This window comes from Salarias fasciatus, chromosome 10 (assembly GCF_902148845.1).
Source record: "Salarias fasciatus chromosome 10, fSalaFa1.1, whole genome shotgun sequence".
Lineage (NCBI taxonomy): Eukaryota > Metazoa > Chordata > Actinopteri > Blenniiformes > Blenniidae > Salarias > Salarias fasciatus.
This window is the reverse complement of record NC_043754.1, coordinates 6,247,094-6,266,075: the sequence shown is the minus strand read 5'-3', so window position 1 is coordinate 6,266,075 and position 18,982 is coordinate 6,247,094. Positions and strand designations below refer to the sequence as shown.

Sequence of the window (18,982 nt, the reverse complement as noted above, 5' to 3'; positions counted from 1 at the left end):
CCTCTGACGTCATGCAGCCTGGCCTGCAGAGGGCGCGAGGCCTTCACGAACACGGATAGCATGAACTCTCATTGGTTTCCACTGATTTGTAATAGTCTGGTTAAATTAAATTTGCTAAAATTCTTTTTAAGTGAACGCATTAATATTACCCACTAAAGACTTGGAAGGGAGAGAGGAGGGCACATTTTCATCAGACCAGGAACAGACAACCTAGACAAAGATTTACAGCTCTATTTTCATCTTTTTTTTCATCGAATAAATCAACTAAACTACAAGAGGACTGACTCGAAATTCAGCTTTTGGGTCTGTTGGTTCGCAATTGGTTCACTTTGACTCCATCTGTGCAGGAATTACATTAACTGGACACTGAAACATTGAAAAAAAATGTCATTATAACAGCTCCAAGCTGGGATGATTTCCAGTGGTGCATCTAGAGTGGAGTAGTGGAGCAGTGGTTTGCTCTGGCCTCACAGTGAGAATGTCCTGGGTTCAAATACCAGCCAGGCATTTCTGTGTGGAGTTGTCATGTTCCCCCTGTGTTTACGCGAGATTCCTACAGATACTCTGGTTTCCTCCAACAGTCCAAAAATATGCATGAGAGGTGACCTTAAATTGCATAGGGGTGAATGTGTCTGGTTGTATGTGACAGACTGGCGACCTGTCCGGGTGTATCCTGCCCTCACCCAGAATTAGCTGGGATCACCTTGAAGAGCCCCGCAACCCCGAAGACAAGTTGAAGTTGTGTGCTTTATAAGAACTTTGTAAAAACTGTGCAGGCTTTATAGATATGCAAGTTCTTCCTGCTCTGACCTATCTGAATGTAATGACTGGATCGTTGGCAATATTTGTTAGACTCAGATAAATTGGAGTGGGAACACACTGAAAACATGCAGGGTAGTCAGCGACTCTTTAAGAGCAGGATTTAATGATTCTTTATTCAGAAGAGACCTGATAACACCTGACCATTGGGTTCCTGTGATCCCTCCTCTTGATGAGACATGGAGAAAAAAAATTACATTTAAAAAAAGACCTCGTTATTGTGCTTTTTATTCTTGTTATTTACAAGTGAAAGCATGAATTAAAAGAACAATCTTTTTTTTTTTTTTTTACATAAAATCAAAATAGTTGCCTTTCTCTGCAAAGTGTAATACATGAAAATACAAAGTTTTATCAAGCATATTGATTGTTGCAAAACACACTTTGTAAAATGTAAGATTGAACCACTGTTTTTTTTTTTTCATTTTTATTTTGGGAGGCAGTAGGTTTAGTTCCATGAAGCCTACCAGAATTTTATTGTTGTTCCACTGAAATGCAAAACATAAATTACAAAACAGTTAGTGAACATGTACAACAGTAAAACACACACTGAAACTGGACTGCTGCAGCTGAGTGTGTCTACTATGGAGTTGGTCAGTCCCGTCATTACGTTTGCAAGCAAAAAAAACAGCAGCTGATTCCGGCTGACAGCTTGAATGAGGCAGAATCTTTCTCTTTCATCTCTCTTTAAGTTGGACACTTTGCCAGAGTCGGACTGTTTTTTACACAGACTCCAAGATGACGGCACAAAGTGACAATCTGATGCTTTTTTAGAAAATAGTAAAACCATATCAGCTATACCAAGGCAGGACATGAAAAACAAAGACTGTGCAACGCTCCACAGGCAGAAAGATGAATTAGCCAGGCGTCGAGATACAGGTTCCACGAGGGTTTGGCACATCCAAAGAGCAGTGTACAGGACCAGGCTTCCCATCAACAGGCTGAAAAGGCTTTTGAGCCAATCTCTGACCTGGGACCTTGGCTGCATCACATAAAGTCCGATACGAACTCCTGTCAGGTAAATGGCAACAAAACCGACTACAGAGAATATCCCCTCCTTGTTAGCGTGCAGAAATCCCTTTTCTCGGTCATTGTTGTGGATGAGGAAAGCTTTGAGCTCCGACGTCTCCAAAGTGAACTGATACAATCCACTGATGATGAGAGCAAAAATCCACGAATGGTTAGCGGGTAAAACAGCCAAAAGCATGGAGGCAACAACTCGGACAATGGCAAGTGTGAAAAAAAAATTCCAATGGACGCCATACTCTGACACATGCTCATGGTATCCACTCATTTTGACACTAACTAACCTTCCTATACCAAGAGCAATCAGGGGCCAGACGGAGAGGAGCTGCTTCAGGACATAGCTCATCTTGGATCCTGAGATGTTTTTTCCCCTAGCCTCTGGACACACGAGGGCATTCGCAAAGATAAATGCTCCAACTCCAAAGTCCATAACCCCTGTCCCGTAGGTTTCAGTTTTTGCATATCGCCTTGGAAAAACGGCGAAGTCTACGGCAAGGATACTGATTGCCGTCTTCACGTTCACAAAAACTCTAAACAGGGTGACGAATGGAACCTGGTCTGCCTCAACGTGACTCTGAAGAAAGGTGCTGACAGTGCTCTGTGGGTGCTGTTTAGAGCTGTGTCTGCTGGCACGGTAGACGTAGCATAACAAGCAGGAGGAAAATAAAGTCAGACCCATGATGACAAGGTGAAGAACACTGCTCAAAACAGTGCATGACAAGACGAGGGGAAGAATGAGAACGAAGAAGTCCAGAAGCATGTGAGACATGAGTGGAACAGGCAGCGGTAGAGTTCCTTTGGCTCGATGGTAGAGGATCAGGATAAGTCCTCTGTTGATGAGGCAGATGGGACTCAGAAAAGATCCAAGTGCAACCTCCTCCAGACTGGTCCCATTGAGATTACTGACAAACGCCTCCTTCACTTCCCTCTGAGCCATGGCCTGAAAATATAACAATTCATTATGTATAGCTGTGGAAGGAAAATCCCTGCACTTAACAAAGGGTTAATCTGCATTAGGGTCAAATACACTGGAATATCAGTTTTAGTTAAATTTACCAAAATTCAGATACATTTTTACATTAAACAGAGAGTTACTGTTGTAATCAGTCACCTCTAACAACAAATGTGGTGTTATTTATTTATTCATGTGTGTGTGTGACGTATTGTAGCCACTAAGAGCATCAGTAATTGTGTTCACAGATGCCAATTGTCAGTGTTGGCCTGTGCTGTAATTCCCTTTTGGACTGGGTGCAGACTAGATGCTAAGGTAACTGAAGTGTACACACACACACACACACACACACACACACACACACACACACACACAGAGCACATGAACAGAACAATATGAATAGACCATTTTCGGGACGCTTTGTTTCTCTTAACTTACCCTGATCTTTAACAAAACTTGCAAGTGAACGGAGGTAATTCAGCCGTCTGGCTGTTCAACGTCTTTAGCTGATACTACAATAGTTGCCTGTCGACGGATCCGCTCCTACATCGAGGTTTTCTGTAAGGTATGTGAATGTAGACCTGTTTAACAACATTACACCTCACAGGGGTTTCCAGACGAACCTAACCTGGCCATGATGCCTTTTGCAGTCACTCACTTCCGTGTTGTGTGCCATGAGGCGTTCAGGAAAGCTCGGCCACAGCGCAATCAAAAAATAATAATTTTTACACATTTATTCCAAAATCAGATCGATAAATTAGAAATAATGGCATATTAGTGATGGTTTGTAAGATTTTTATTTTTGATAACCGTCTACAGCAAATTAAGTCTTCTAAATAGTTCAAACATTTTGTTACTGTTTGCACTTGCTAAAAATCCATCACATTTGATAGCATGAACTCAATTTGGATGCTTTTTTGGGGGAATTAACACGATTTTCAAAAATTTGCATTTGCACAACCGCTTTTGCAACACTTACTACTAATGATAATACCGTACTTTGAAGCATGTGTCCTGTTAGTCCCACTTTTAAGAATTTTTATATGTCTGCTACATCTTCTGAATAGATGCTGGAAAGGGTTTTACATATTAAAACAGGGAATTTACACGAATTGTTTCATTTAGTAAGATATGGATATGCATAATAAAAATACACAGTTTCCGTCCTTTATTTGCCGGTAGCGCATGTCTTTGGTGTTTCGGATTAACTGGTTTACATGTTAGCTGGTCACCAACTTCCTTCAGCGGCCATTGTTGCGACAAGTAACAACGGTTTCTAAAAGACCATCAAAAAGCTGGAGCTATCCTAACGGATGCAATTTAGCTACATTTACAATGAAGTTTCGAAGCGTCACGGGTTTTGTGGTCCTTATACTAAAATTTGTTATTACTCTCAGCAACGGAAAGAAAGTTGTCACCAGTTAACAAGACAACCAATGCATTTGAAACACCGGTATAAATGCCGCCGAGAGGCGGAGGGACCGTGAAGCGTCCTCAGCAGGGCGGGACGGAGTGAGCTATTTGGGGGCTGAAGTAGTCGGAGCGCCCGCCGCCACGGGAAGTCGTCCTTGAGGAATTTCTGACAGTCATGGAAACACTGACATTTCAGTCCCGAGAGTGAAATAGCTGCGTGTCAGAGTGGAACTAAAAAGACGACTTTTCCTAAGGTTTCAGACTGACTTTTGTTTTTTTTTACACAGAAAGGAGGATAACGGTAAAATCAATGAGTTCTGTGGACGACCACAACGTCGGCGCAGGATACAGAAATGGAGGGGCTGCGGTGAGTCCAAACCACACTGTCAAACTACTCAGCTCGCCAGTGTTTATGAATGATCAAGCGTGTTTATGAAGTCGAAGTAAAACTTTCTCAATCTGTACTCAAACCTTATTTAGATATTTTTCATTATTATTTTCAAACTGTTTCATATCGTCATTGTCACGTCATGTCTACGTACCTGAAACCGAATAACGACTCGATCCTGAAACTGAGGTTTATTGCGTCACAAGAAAATAGTCCGAACAAATATGTGAACTCCATTAATTAATTAATCAATCAATCCATGCTTATTCATGTAGCACCTCCCAAAGTTTGAAGTTCTCCACAGGAAGATTTACCTGACACCTCAAGGAGAGAACCAGAAAATTAAAGACGAAGGTGTATGAAAAGTTACTTTTAAAAGGTAAAATGTGAGTTGAATATTAAAACTGAGAGAAAAATGTTAATCAAAATAGCTTTCAAGCAGCAATTAAATAAGATAAAAATATCAATATGCCAGAAAATAAGATGTTGAAAACCAGACAAAACTAAACATCTCTCTAAGATACAGTTACTATGAGGAGGGAAAGATAAAACGGAGGTTTATGAACATAGGGCATTATTCTGCATTATTAATGACAATGGAAAGTCAAACTGAAATTGGGATACAAATAAGCAAAATTATATAAATAGGAGTAGTTAGGAGGAAAGAAAACATCATCATGAAGATGCTATGAAAGTTGAATTAAAATTAGTGACTATATAAATACAGTTATATAAAACCCAGAAAAGGTTGAAGGTGAAGAAAAGGTCTCAAACTAATCACAAACAATGAAACACATGCAGTTACTCTGTCAAATTGTGTCACATTTTGAGGTGACATTGGAGTCATTAGTTCAGTCAGATCCGCAGAGTGAATGTCAGTAGCTCATAATATTCATACTGTGCTTTTTATCACTAGTTTGCTCATGGTTATCACTTTTATGGTTCTACATTTCCTGAAATGTGTGCTTTGAAAGGATGTGCTATTCCAATCACAGGTGTACTACTCACACTGATGCCATAAAGTTTTCAAAGTGCTGATTTTACTGCTTGTCTATCTTTAAAAGGCTTTATTTTTCTTGATACTTTAGGATTGCCATTCAGAAGCCCCTCTGTGGTCGCTTCAGCCACACGTCATGTTGTTTACTGTTCTCAGGGTATTAGCCATGTAGCTTTAGGTATTAGATTAATTACATTAAGATTGTTTACAGGTTTAAAAATGGCCTTGGAGTGATGGGATGTAGGCTAACTGCTATTGGATTAAATCAGTCTGCACACATTTAAGCACTGGGGACTGCTGACAGCCGTCAGGTGGGCTGCAGGTCCGGGCCATGTGAGGTTTGTACCAAGAAATAGTCTTCTATTGTGATTTCAACTATTTAGATTTAGAGCTGAGTTTCACTCGTAGACTTGACGAACCCCTCTAAAACAAGATATCTCATCTCAAGGGGTTTATACGCTCAAGAAATGAATAAAATAAATTCTCAAGATCTTATTTGTGTTAAAAATTCCTGTAGATAATAATGTTTCTGTGTTTGCTTGCCTCACGTTCACAGATGAAAGGATCCATCGACACAGGCTGCTCTGCCCACCCGTCCTTGAATGATTCCTTACAGGGAGAAATTCAGGCCTTCCTCACTGATGAAGACCAACTTCACACTTATGATGACCTGACCAAAGTCAACCCAGTCACCCCGACCACAGGTATCACTGAGGACTAAAACACCACGTAGGCCGTCATTATGTTGTGGCTGATATCATTTAAACATGTGTGCTCTGGTGAATCAGGGACAATTTAATACCGTTTCTATTTAGAATAACATGCAACAGAAATACTTGAATAATCCCACATTAGGAACTCTTTCGTGGGGTTAATATTTTTGTGTGGTTGCGGCATGGTTGGTAGAGCAGTCGTCTCAGTCAGAAGGTTGCAGGTTTGATTTCTGTTTTATGAACAGCTGTGATTCCCTTTCTGAGTCACGTTAGATTTTAATAACGGTCCTGTTGCTGATCTAGATGTGTTGTTAAAGGACAGACATATCGCCCTGTCCAGACTTGTGACTTATTCTGTGTAGCTGTTATGTTGCCAGATATTTTTTTCTGCCTGAGCAACTTCAATGCAGATAGCAGAGATAATTCAAGGTCAGAGGTTTGTGGGAGTTTTTGTTTGATCCACGGTGTCAGATTACACGATCAGATGGAATTTATTTCTCACAGTTAACTTCAGTATAATTCAGACTGGCTGATATTTTCTGTCTAATGATGTTTTATTTTCGTTCCCCTGCCAGTGCTGAAATGCCTGCAGGCCAGGTACAGTGTGAAGGTGTTTTACACTCATGCTGGTTGCACCTTGGTGGCTCTTAACCCCTTCCAGCCCATTCCTGACCTCTACTCCCTGGACGTGATGAAGGAATACCACTGTGCCCCACAGCCGCAGGTATTCTACAGTTTGATCATGACAAGGCATTGTGGGTAAAGACATACACAGGGCTACAGATGGGAATGTGGTATTGTATTTAATGACCTGGGGATTTTCAGTAAGAACATAAATGAAACCATCAAGATGTTTTTGTCAACAGGAGTTCAAACCACACATCTTCATCATGGCAGAAGAAGCCTACCGGAACGTCCGGGGTCAGCTGGAGCCGGTGAACCAGTCTCTGGTGGTCAGCGGTGAGAGCGGTGCAGGAAAGGTAAGGACAACTCGCTGTATTATCTATCCTTTTCACATTTATGAATATTTATCGTCATTAGGAGACAAACTTCTAAGTGAAGCCTGAAGCTCTTACTTATTCAGGATGTCTGAATGAGTATTGCCTGGTAGCCTTGAATCAGCTCTGTTACAAAAAGATGGATTACGAGTTGCAAAGTCCTGATTTATAAAGCACATTCTGGAGAACTAATGTTTTTTTTTTCTTATTTTCAAACAGACGTGGACGTCTCGGTGCCTCATGAATTATTACGCCACAGTGGCCGCCTCCAGCTCAGTGTTGAAGAGTCAGGACACGGTGGAGAGGATCGAGAGGAGAGTGCTGGACTCCAACCCCATAATGGAGGCTTTTGGTAAGAAGCTGGTCAGTTACATTGAAAATTAAAGCTGTGGATAATCTCATCACCGTTGTGTCCTCCTTGTAGGCAACGCTTGTACATTACGAAACAATAACAGCAGTCGCTTTGGAAAGTACATCCAGCTGCAGCTGGACAGGTATTTGCAGCTCTCGCTCGTCATTAATTCAGATTAAAGAAGTCGCGTAAAGCCGATCAGCCGCTGACTGGTTCAAACTATAATTTTGACATGAAGGTGTCAGCTGTTAGTGGGGGCGTCTGTGCAGACCTACCTGCTGGAGAAGACCCGGGTGGCCTGCCAGCCGGCCAGTGAGAGGAACTTTCACATCTTTTATCAGGTGCTTCATCAAACGCAGAAATCTCATGTGTTTCGTGTGAGATGTATCGTTTGTGCTGAACTGATTTGTGTTTCAGATGATGAAGGGGGGAACAGATGAGCAAAGAAAAGAGTGGATGATGCCACGTGATCAACGTTTTGTTTGGCTGCCAAACTGTGAAAAATCCATTGAGGGTTTGTGTTTAGTTTTATATGATTTTGTTCACTTTGGTACTGTTAAAAAAACCCAAGTGACAATCTGATGTTGTGTTTTATAGAGGACAGTTTTGTTGAGACTATGGATGCAATGGTTCATCTGGGCATCGATAAAGAAAAGCAGCAACAAATATTTCGGGTAAGGCTCAGCATGAAGATGAACTTCTTCACCTTATCAGCACATTGTTTCAATCTGTATACACAGAATTTAAATTCTGTCATGGTTTTCAGATATTGGCGGGAATTTTGCATTTGGGGAACGTCAGGTTCTCTCCCTCAACAGATGAGACACAGCCTTGCAACCTGGATGAAAAATCCAAAGGTAACGCGCATGAGTTATACAACACCAACTGTATCAGTTATAATCATCCTCAAAGCTCCTCTGCTGAGTGTCTCTCCTGTAACGTGTTGATAAGAAGTCCCACACTGCGTCCTGTGTTTCAGACTTCCTGCAGAGGTCCGCTGAGCTGCTGCACGTCTCTGCCGAGGAGCTTCTGACATGTCTGAGAGTGAGGACGCTTAAGGCTGGGAAGCAAAGCGTGCTCAAACCGTGTTCCCAAGCAGAGTGCAGTGTGAGGAGGGACTGTCTGGCTAAAGTCATTTACGCCCTGTAAGAGTGACTATTTGATCATAAACGGGTGTTTCAGTCATGGTGGCTGCTGGTTATTATTATTGTTCTGCGACTGACTGTTGTCCTCAAATGTCCTTCTCCACCAAACACCCACATGTGAACTACTGTCCTTTTTGTTTACAGTACACAGAAGAAGATCTGTTGGTTAATCGTCATTAATGACTGTGTTACTTTTCACAGAATATTTGACTGGCTGGTCACGTTCATCAACAACAGCATCTGTGCAGACCGCTCTACATGGTGTAACTTCATAGGTGAAACTACTTGTTTCTTCAAGCAGAACATAATAGCACGAGTGTAAACAAACTCACAAAGTCTCCTCTGTGGTCCTCAGGAGTTCTGGATGTGTACGGCTTCGAGTGTTTTCGGATCAATAACCTGGAGCAGCTCTGCATCAACTACGCTAATGAGAAACTGCAGCAGCACTTCGTGGCCCATTATCTCCGAGCTCAGCAGGTAGTGCCTGACAGTTCTTTTCACACACACACACACACACACACTCAGGACTGCAGTGACACAGGAGTAGCCAGCCGACATCTTAGCGTGGCTCCAGAGTGGAGGCTAGTTGCCGGCATATACAGTGAGACCACAAAGGAAAAGACATCAACCTTGTCTGTACAAAAATTTTCCAAAATACAATGTAGTAAGTTAGAGATGAGTTTTGTTACATGTTACAATTTGATACTTGTTCTGCCACGACTATCTGCATTTCTGTTGATGTTCTGATAATTTCTTTATTGTGATTTTTTTTTTTTTTTTACCCAGAATATAAATAAATTGAAAATTTGTAGAATGAATTTTATGTTTAAATGTTAATGTTTCTCTTGGCTTCTTTCAGGAGGAATATGTGTCAGAGGGGCTGGAATGGTCCTTTGTCAAATATCAGGACAATCAGAGCTGCCTGGATCTGCTGGAGGGAAGCCCCATCAGTGTGTTTTCTCTTCTCAATGAGGTAATCCAGACGAACATTTCAATCTAGTTCCTACAGTAACACATCATGAATAGATGTTTTAGAATCGGTACATTTAAAGGTATTTAATGTGTTTCTCCATCATAGATTACAGTTTATTATTGTTGGGAGGCACAGTATAGATGAACAAATTTTATTTTATCTGCAAGACAGCAATAAAGTCATGACTGAGAAAATAAAAGTGCATCATTCTGTCATTTTAATTGCTTATATAAACTTGTGGAAAGCAAATATCTTGACATCAGTGATGTTGGAATCTTTAGAAGAGGCTGCTGTGATCCCTGTTCCTGGCTAAGATCCACATGAATTGATTAAATTAATACATGGTAATTTAATCTTCCTTCAAGGAGAGTCGTCTGAACCGAGCGTCGGATGCGAGGACGTTGAAGCTGCGTCTGGAGAAGGAGCTCTGTGGCAACGCCAACATCAGCTGGGACAGGTTCAGCACGGTGCCACATTTCACCGTGGCCCATTATGCTGGCAGAGTCAGCTACCAGATAGAGGGCATGGTGGAGAAAAACAAGGTCAGACGAGCTTTTAGCTGCAGAGTTAAGTCGTTTTCCACATACTCCTACACTCATCTTCCACCGACGGCTGTGTTTTAGGACCCGGTGCCACCAGAGCTCATCAGCCTGTTTCAGGAGTCTGAAAACCTGCTGCTGCACCAGATATTTGCTGATAAGGAAGCACAGAACCCGACTACCAAGGGGCTTGGTAAAGTCACCGTGGTCTCCAAATTTAAGGTAGGATCTGACTGAAGCCATCATCACTGGGATCGGCGTTCTTCCTCCTGGCGGCGTGGTGATGTTACCGTCTGATCGTAGAACTCGCTGGAGAGCCTGATGAAGATCCTCCACGCCACGACGCCTCACTATACCCGCTGCATCAAGCCGAACCCGGACTGCAAACCCATGACCTTCAAGAAGGAAGAGGTACAAGCCCTCACACGCGCTCTGCTTTGTGTTGCTCCAGAGGAAGAGTGTGTGACGTTTGTTCTCTGTGCTGCCGTCAGGTCATCATGCAGCTGGAGGCTTGTGGGATTGTGGAAACTATTCACATCAGTGCTGCTGGCTTTCCAATAAGGTGAACCTAAAACCCTCAGTCTCAGTTTTCTTCCAGGTTTCTTTTAGGTCTTGGTTGACTTCTTCTCCTTTTATACAGAATTCCTTTCAAAAGTTTCATCCAGCGTTACGGACTGATTGCAAGACACTCAAAGTCACAGAGCCACAGTGTCGGTGAGACAAATTCCCTCATAATCCATTTATCAAACTTCAGATTTCACTTTCATTTCAGCATGTTTAATGTGGAGAAGGAATGAGCAGTTTCTGTCCTCTCTGTCGGTCGCTGATTTATTCCTCCTCTCCTCCTTTCAGTCTCTCGTAGTCACTGATCCTCACTTCTCTCTTCTCCTTGGGACTTTGAAATTTGGTGTATAAAAAACAGGACATTTTAACAAAATATGCAGCTTCTTGTGAACGTTCCAGGTAAATGCATGCCGGTTTGACTGTGAGAGCTCTCCATGCCTGCTTCTTATCTTTAATTCACCATAACGCCACTATTCAGCTGCTTTTAATGTCTGCTGTTGTCAGAGCTGCATGATGGTCTTGTGAAGAATGAGATCTGATAAAACTTTCTCTGGAACCATCAAGAGAATGTCATCTAGTTTTTATTCAAAAAGGAATGAGTTACTGTCTGGTGCTGAGAACAGCATCGAGCTCAAGCAGAAGTTAAATGGCCGGGAAGTTTTGTTCTGCAGCAGATTTAGAGAAGTTTCAAAACTTCATTCAGGAATATTTGTGGCATCAGTGGAAAAAATTGGTTTATTTGAGCATTTCTGGTATTATCTATAAGTTTTATGGATTGAAAGTTTATGCCACATGTCCGATTGAGTGGGGATGTTCTTTTCAGACACCTTTGGCTGCATTATCTTTCCAGCTGAACATCAAAATGAAACATGATGGCAACAAAGATCATGATCACCTTCAGCATTTGTTTGTGGACTTGTCCCTTTTGTGTGATAATTCTACACACCTGCTCACCCACACCAGATGCTACCACAGATTTAGCTCTAACTCAGAACCGTGTTGTCCTCGTGTGCATTTGCATGTTTAGCTGTCTGCATGTACAGCGCTGTTGGTTCTAATGGAGTTCTCTCTCCCGTCACGCTTCTTCCACCACACTGCTTCTGTCTGTCTGACATGTACCACAGCCTGTGTTTGATTCTCTGCCACATGTTTGCCTGTCTTGCCTGAGTGTTTCTCTGTTTGCCTCTCAGATCTGGAGGCTGACGGCAGCGATCTTCACACAGAGGTGGAGAAACTTGTCAGTGCGGTGCTAAAAGGCCTTTCCAGGGAAAAACACAAGTCACTGCTGCACTGTGGAAAGACCAAAGTTTTTCTCACGCAGGCCATGGTCAGTCGTTTAGATACAGTCTCACATTGTTCAGTTTGTTATTTTTGTCCTTGGTAACTCTTGTTTGGAAGATAACCGACTGTCTAATTTGGGCTACAGCTAGATTTGCTGGAGGATCAGAGGAAGAAGATCCTGTCTCAGTGCGCCTTCTCCATTCAGTGCTGCTGGCGGCGATACCTGTGCCGCAGACGCCACGCCCGTCGGCAGTCTGCTACTCTGATCCAAGCAGGTAAATCTTAATGCCCTGGCCAGGCGCTGCCCGGCTCACTGTGACCCGACTGTCTGGCCAACAGCGAGCAGCTGGTTGAGTCTGGACACGCTGTTGGCAACATGTTTATCCCTTCAAAATGAAGCCTGTCGCACAAACACGGCTCATGTGATTAACAGTTCGTGACACTTTGCTTCACAAATCTTCCCACAATGAGACAAACTGCTCTGATTAAACTGGACTGAATGTGAGGATTTTGATCTGCCTGCAGCGGTGCGCTCCTGGCTGGTCCGGAAGCAGGTCCAGAGGTGGAACAGAGCGGCTGGAGTCATTCAAAACACGTGGCGCAAGTGGAGGGTGAGATTTTACCGGACCTTTAAGAGCTTGTAGTTATTTCCTGCCACCATCTGGATAACAAGTAAATGTTTTCCCTCTCTTGTGGCAGGATCTGATGCAGTCTCTGGCCGACGCAGAGCTGGATGACGCGGAGCACCTGAAGGAAGAGGACGCTCCAGTGATGAGTTCCCTGGTCAGAGAGCGGGGCTCGGTGCAGCTGTCCACCATCCAGGAGCCGGTCACTGTGAGGGGCTGGCCCATGGGCCTGGCTCTGGCCTCGGCCCCCTCCATCAGCGTGTCTCTGACGGCCACCGGCTTCCAGAAGATGATGTCCGTCATGGCGTCGCTCAACTTGCCATCCAGGAAAGGAGAGTACAAAGTGAAAACCAACCAGTGCACGCAGGAGCTGGCCTCCATACGGGCTCAGCCAAAGGTGAGGAGGCGCTCACTGCTGTCTCGAATACGTTTCATGTGTCAGATCTTACTGATCAGAAGAATTTTCTCCTCACTCATTTCTCATATGGAGATAATTTGACAATGTTTTGTTAGCAAAAACTTTGACATTTCAAACTGATCACTGGATCTTTTCATATGACCTACATAGCGGGCCATCTCCACATGCGGCCCTTTAGCTATCTGACCAGTAACCAAGGTTGTGCGAGTGTAAAAAACAGAACAGCTTTGCTTGTGTTTTCTAAGTGGAAGCTTTATTTTTCCAGATTAGTAATTTAGGATTTAGGCTTTTTAACTGTAACTCTGCATTATGGGGGAAGTTGACCACTTATTTGAGAAACTTGTCTTCCTTGTCTACCCAGGGATCTGTAAAGCTGCACTATCAGCGATCTCCGCTCCTGTACGCCCACAGGCAGCCGGGCCTGAATAATGATGTGACGGGATTCAACGAGATCCTGCTGGAGAAAACTTTATAGGAGTTCTCTTTTTTCCAAAGCTTCCTTTTCATGGTTAACAGGTAATCAGACTTTGTGCCAGTTGATTAAAAAAAAAAAAACCAGAAGTTTTCACTGCAAAAGGGAACCAAATTGGCATTTAATATAGTTACTCTACATTGTGTGTAGAGTGCCCATGAACCTTTTTTTTTAAAGTAAAAACTTACAGCTTGAACTATAATTTCCAAAACCCTTTTATCCTGGCTTTGAAAATGTTCTAGCAGGCAGTCAGTTATCGCCCTGCAGGTATCTTCAGAGTCCTTTTATGAATTTTAAATGTTAAATCTTAGTTGGCCCACTTTCAATTTGCTACATTTCAGATAAACAAGTTGCGTTTCACCCATTTTTAGAATGTGTGCCATTCGGTCTGCACAGTATGATTGAGGTGTGAATTATGATCATGTATTCGTCTGGAGCATTTGCACCTTGGAGAACTGGCAGCCGGTTTTTGTCTCTTTGAAACATCAGATTGGAGTATATGGCCTTGTAATTAGTGCCTTTAAGTCACAGATTAGCTGCTCTGTGACACAGGCGACTCGCGAATATTCCCATCACAGCAGATGAGGAGATCCAGCATTGGCAAATGCTTGGAGGAAATGGTAACTACGCTAATATTGCACATGAAAGGCACTTATTGCACATTAAACGCACAAACCTGCTCACACAACACCAAAAAAACAAGCACGTCACCGATGTGAAGCAGGGAACAGACAAACTGCGCTGTATTTAATACGCTGCTCTTTGAAAAAGGGGTTTCATATGCAAAACGTGACAAAACCACTTTGTGTGTGGATTTTATATATAGCAAACCAAAGTCTTTATACACTACAGTGTTTTATGGGAGAATGAGCTTTGCCCTTGTTTGACTGGAATCAAAGTAGTTTTTAAGTTTGTTGATATTCACACTTGTACCAAACAGTGCATGTAACTGAATTCTTCTGTTTGTCTTCCTAACTTATTCTGCCATTACATTACCTTCAGGGACAGTAGTGTAGATTCTCTTTTTTTGAAGTGTCTGATTTGGGATTTGTAACCTCCGATCAGGTGTTCTGTGTGGTACCACGAAATCCTCCTGTACACTTGAATCGTGCATTTAACTTTTCTCTAATTAAAATTTGAAATTTTATAATAAATTGAGTGTGTGATTGGTAATTTTATTGAACTTTCAGTTTTATTCAGGAATTGAAAAGGTTTCAGCTTTTATTCAAACATTATTGGATGCGAAGCAAAAAAAAAAAAAAAAAAAGAAGTACAACAATCAACCAAAAAGACCCAATATCAACATAAAAATGTAAAAGAAATGTATGTGCTAATTCTTACGCGTCACTTTCATCACTGGCTGCTAATGCCTCAGCATCATTTTCTACAATCTGTAAACACCGATCGGAAAATTCAACAAACAGAGGCTCCTGCATGGCGGCCTTCATGGCGTCGTCTTTACGGTCCGCGCTGTCGATGGAGCGGAGCAGCTGTCTGAGGTGAGGGTTGCAGAGGAGATCTCTGAGCTGCTTTGACTGGCCTGCAGACAAAGCAAGAAACTTGGATTAAACACATGGAGTCTTGCTAATGCTGAAATAAAGTTGTCAGATTACCTAACAGCTGGAGCCTCTGCACAGGCACTTTGTCAAGGATGTCATCTTCATGTAAAAGATCATCAACACACCACGGCTCTACAAAGGAGAAATGCTCTTATGATCAGAAAAGTGCAAGAAAATAATCTGTGTTGGACAAACTCGTGGTTTGCATTTGATTTTGAGGACATTTTAATCATTAATTGGGTAAAGTATAACAATTAGTAAATCCAACCTGTGTTCTGAGCATCCCTTGCTTCAACACTGACAGATACAGGCTTCTTGGCAGGAGAGCATGTGTCTGTGGACAAAAAAAACACCTCCATGGATCACTGAATCATCACATTTACTGAGAGTGCAGCCAGACCACTTTGAATGTTAGTGCATGCAGAGATCACAAGTTTACCTTTGTGTTTCTTGTAACAGCCCAGTGAACAGCTGTAAGAGACACAGTGAATAAGAACAGAAATGTATAGATGTTTACTTCTGTACAGAATTGAAGCACATAGCTATTAAAACATGTTATTGTTCATTGAATGTCACACCACTATTAATGACTGCTGTTTGGGTTTGTCTAGGGAGAGTTTTTGTGTTCTTTGGTTGATTTTCTGTTATGCTCAATTGTGTTTTTGAAGAAATTAGAATGACCGAGTATGTGCACTTTTTTATAATATGCTGATGTAACTAAACATTTTCTGGTGAACAAACACACTTTAAAAACATAAACTACAATATAGCCAAATGAGTGAGACGCCGAATCGCGAAGTTTGACCCACACGACTTTCCGTCCCATGTGGTGAAGCCCATTACAGTTTTCATGTGAAGATTTTCCTAACAATTTACTGTAATTTCATTTCTGTTATGTGTTTTATCTTAACGATATATTTAAATTCTACACCTTCTTATTCGATTTTTTTAAATTAGTTTTAAGATAAAGAAAAAAAAACGCTAACACGCTCAGACTCCAATCGTAGATAAAGCTGCTCTGTTTGGCAGTATTTACATCCAATTCCTGGGATATCATGAGAAAATACTAAAAAAAAACCTCACGTTTCTTCTTCATTCACAAACAGTTTACCCTAATAAAAAAGTTAACCGAGCTAGCCTGTTAGCATGTCTGAAACATGTGGCTACACTACACGTTGACTTACTATCTGATCTTGCAGGCTGGACATCTGTATTTTGGCGTCTGGTCGCTGCACACGTTGCATATCTGCATGGTCCTTGTTATTTAGGCAATTTTTTTTTTTATCCAAAAGCGCGTTAGTTTAAGAACTGAGAACTTCCGTGTTCCCTCCGCGTTGGTTGCAGTGGTCACGTGACTCCGTATAAGGTTGCATTGATCACGTGACTGCGTGTATATAAACACAGACTGACATCATCTGTTTACTTGCGCCCCGATCATCCTGCAAAGAGCTTCCGCAGCCGCCGTTCGTGTCTCCCGATGGCCACAGACATGGATAGATTCGTCTCCTTCGAGGAGGCCCACTACGACCAGTACGACTACTACAACCTGCTGGAGTACCCGTGCCACGCAGGAGGCAAAGGGAGGACCAAGAGGGAGATCGAGCTCAACACCAACCGCCATTGCCCCGCAGGCCACGAGAGGAAGATTGCAGAAAAATACCACAACAGCGAGATGAAACGCAGGAGGACCAAGAGCTCTTCGTCTTGATGATTCTCCCTCGATGTTTACAGGTAACAGGCAGAATTTGCAGGAGTCGCACACAGCATTAGACCCACAACAACAATCTTTCCTTTTGCATGCTTGCACAACAAGCGAGATATTATTGCATCAGTTCACACTCAGATGAGGTGAGCAGCACTCCAGAACAGTCTGATCCCTGCTTGTACATTCATGTGTGCTTTGCTCCACCCTGCAGATCCAGTGCAGACGCTGAGCATTCAAAATGTTTGTGTTATTGTCAGTTTGGAACAACCAGGCTTGATGTTCTGCATCATTGATTTTTGGCCAAATTGAAAAAGAAATCCTCAAAAATCATATGATTGGCTTTTATGGAAAATTTTCGAGAAAAAATAGAACAAGAGAGAAACGGTTTGCAATCGAGAAGATAAAAACATAATTGCAGCTTTAGAAAATAAGGGCAGTGTAATTACTGTTTGAGAAGTTAATCTCCACCTCTAAGATAAGTGGCACTTTGGTGCTAACTCTGAAACACTCGGAAAAAATGTTTTGTCCTCTGTTTTCTACCCAGAGACGGACCCAAGTTGGATTTCAGATGTTGACCATGGCCAAAGTGTCCCTGCCTTTTTCCTGAAGCAGCGATTGGAGTGATATGGCAGTGGGAACGTGCCCAGTGATCAGTCACCAGACTGTCCTCCACTCCCCTGAAACAAGACCTGCTCCTCTCCTGTTACTGCTGTGCAAGAAATAGTTTGTGTTGAGCTAAATAGGTCAGTGGTGTGTGTGTGTGTGTGTGTGTGCTTGGTAGATGTGCTTTATGTGAATATGTGTCTATGGGTACAGAGGATATTATACTGTATTTTAACTGAATAAAATTATGTTGAATAAACTGATGTGAGCTCTTTTTGTGTTGCTAAAGTTCTTTCATCCTTACACTCTGATCAAGGGAAATTTAAATCCTGAGATGAATTTTAGGTTTTATTTCAATTATCACATACACAGTGACAATTAGTATTTCGAGCATGGCTCACAGTATTGCTCCATCTCCATTTTTCAATAAGGGTATCCACTAAAAGAGATAAAGGATTACCTTCTCTTAAAAAGCCAGTCATTTAAGAATCAAAAATGCTGATCATGTATAGAATGTTCAAAGCAAGAACAGAATTTAAAAGACAATAATGCATTTATAGTCTCAATGTATTGAAATACAAATGTGCAACAGGCACAGTGTGTGCATTTTTCTGTTACTCTTGGTGTTCAGTCAACTCAACTGCAGGCACACATTCAAATTCGCACAGTGGAATAAGAAAGTACAAGCGTCATAGAAAGGGGTCAGGAGTAATAATCAGGTCAACTGGAGGCTGTGTACATACCTCAGATAATAGCAGCCCTGCCAAAACTCACATCTGAGCTTGTTGACACACCTTCATGCCACATGTGCTTTTTCCCATACAGCCGAAGAGCAGAAATACCAACTCTGCTGTGAGGGTTCAAGTTGTTCCCTTTAACATTCACTGTGAACTTTAGTCCAGAAAGTCAAACAAACTGTAATTATTTTCCAATAAATTCCTCTGAGTCCCAGCTTCTCTTTATAAAGAGGCACACATGCAGTTTCGGAGCATGTTGTTTACAAGCTTGTAACACCTTTTTTTTTTTAACTTTTTGTTTTTAGTTTATGCATTAAAAAAATAATGTCCTCATCAATTGTCTTTGGTGTTGTTACAGTTTCATATTGCTGTGATAAAATATTGTGAGTAATGTAAAAAACATATTAATGGTTATGACGGATCCTGCGTTTTGCCGCCCTCCAGTGGCCAAAATTTGTAACAACAAGAAATTCACTATAATACACAAAACATCCGCTCACGACATCCGAGATTTAATAATCATTTGTGTATTTCATCATCGTTGATTGGGCGTGTCTTTGAGTCATTGTAGAAAGACTGAGTTCTCTTAAATTATACTGGATTTAAATGTAACGTTTAACATCTGTCTGAGTGGAAAAACTCGGCACAAAGCAAAAGCACTGCAGTCAGGAAGGGAAACACCTCATTTATATATGACTGCACGGA

The 18,982-nt window shown here is 42.0% G+C and overlaps 4 protein-coding genes across 5 annotated transcripts; 2 read left to right on the top strand and 2 right to left on the bottom strand.

Annotated features, from left to right (window-relative positions):
- Positions 1-1,043: 1,043 nt before the first annotated feature.
- Positions 1,044-3,432, bottom strand: pigw (phosphatidylinositol glycan anchor biosynthesis, class W). Its single transcript, XM_030101744.1, has 2 exons — positions 3,233-3,432; positions 1,044-2,782 (listed from the first exon to the last, which is right to left on the bottom strand). Exon 2 carries the CDS (start codon positions 2,777-2,779, stop codon positions 1,280-1,282), a length of 1,500 nt encoding a protein of 499 aa, XP_029957604.1. The 5' UTR covers positions 2,780-2,782; positions 3,233-3,432; the 3' UTR covers positions 1,044-1,279.
- Positions 3,433-4,347: 915 nt separating this feature from the next.
- Positions 4,348-14,827, top strand: myo19 (myosin XIX). Of its 2 annotated transcripts, XM_030100436.1 has the most exons (24): positions 4,351-4,574; positions 6,149-6,296; positions 6,881-7,029; positions 7,172-7,285; positions 7,523-7,655; positions 7,728-7,797; positions 7,894-7,996; positions 8,073-8,169; positions 8,253-8,329; positions 8,422-8,512; positions 8,635-8,800; positions 9,002-9,075; positions 9,156-9,277; positions 9,660-9,773; positions 10,139-10,315; positions 10,397-10,534; positions 10,616-10,723; positions 10,804-10,874; positions 10,953-11,026; positions 12,067-12,203; positions 12,303-12,432; positions 12,683-12,768; positions 12,857-13,180; positions 13,563-14,827. In XM_030100436.1, exons 1-24 carry the CDS (start codon positions 4,518-4,520, stop codon positions 13,674-13,676), a joined length of 2,874 nt encoding a protein of 957 aa, XP_029956296.1. In that variant the 5' UTR covers positions 4,351-4,517; the 3' UTR covers positions 13,677-14,827. The 2 variants fall into 2 exon arrangements, with proteins under 2 accessions (XP_029956297.1, XP_029956296.1); XM_030100437.1 differs by lacking the exons at positions 12,067-12,203; positions 12,303-12,432; positions 12,683-12,768; positions 12,857-13,180; positions 13,563-14,827 and adding an exon at positions 11,165-11,264 and having other exon boundaries at positions 4,348-4,574.
- znhit3 (zinc finger, HIT-type containing 3) lies at positions 14,780-16,632 on the bottom strand. Its single transcript, XM_030100440.1, has 5 exons — positions 16,417-16,632; positions 15,672-15,703; positions 15,501-15,566; positions 15,287-15,364; positions 14,780-15,213 (listed from the first exon to the last, which is right to left on the bottom strand). Exons 1-5 carry the CDS (start codon positions 16,482-16,484, stop codon positions 15,011-15,013), a joined length of 447 nt encoding a protein of 148 aa, XP_029956300.1. The 5' UTR covers positions 16,485-16,632; the 3' UTR covers positions 14,780-15,010.
- On the top strand, positions 16,626-17,815 carry LOC115395078 (nuclear protein 2-like). The gene is made up of 2 exons (XM_030100441.1): positions 16,626-16,963; positions 17,482-17,815. Exon 1 carries the CDS (start codon positions 16,710-16,712, stop codon positions 16,938-16,940), a length of 231 nt encoding a protein of 76 aa, XP_029956301.1. The 5' UTR covers positions 16,626-16,709; the 3' UTR covers positions 16,941-16,963; positions 17,482-17,815.
- Positions 17,816-18,982: the final 1,167 nt, after the last annotated feature.

Excerpts from the sequence above, each read along its gene's own strand:
- pigw (XM_030101744.1), bottom strand. The coding sequence starts at position 2,779 with ATGGCTCAGAGGGAAGTGAAGGAGGCGTTTGTCAGTAATCTCAATGGG.
- myo19 (XM_030100436.1), top strand. The coding sequence starts at position 4,518 with ATGAGTTCTGTGGACGACCACAACGTCGGCGCAGGATACAGAAATGGA. Across the intron at positions 10,316-10,396 it reads GCATGGTGGAGAAAAACAAG|GACCCGGTGCCACCAGAGCT; the intron begins GTCAGACGAGCT and ends GCTGTGTTTTAG. Across the intron at positions 13,181-13,562 it reads CCATACGGGCTCAGCCAAAG|GGATCTGTAAAGCTGCACTA; the intron begins GTGAGGAGGCGC and ends TTGTCTACCCAG.
- znhit3 (XM_030100440.1), bottom strand. The coding sequence starts at position 16,484 with ATGCAGATATGCAACGTGTGCAGCGACCAGACGCCAAAATACAGATGT. Across the intron at positions 15,704-16,416 it reads CCAGCCTGCAAGATCAGATA|CTGTTCACTGGGCTGTTACA; the intron begins GTAAGTCAACGT and ends TGTCTCTTACAG. Across the intron at positions 15,567-15,671 it reads CTGTTACAAGAAACACAAAG|ACACATGCTCTCCTGCCAAG; the intron begins GTAAACTTGTGA and ends TTTTGTCCACAG.
- LOC115395078 (XM_030100441.1), top strand. The coding sequence starts at position 16,710 with ATGGCCACAGACATGGATAGATTCGTCTCCTTCGAGGAGGCCCACTAC.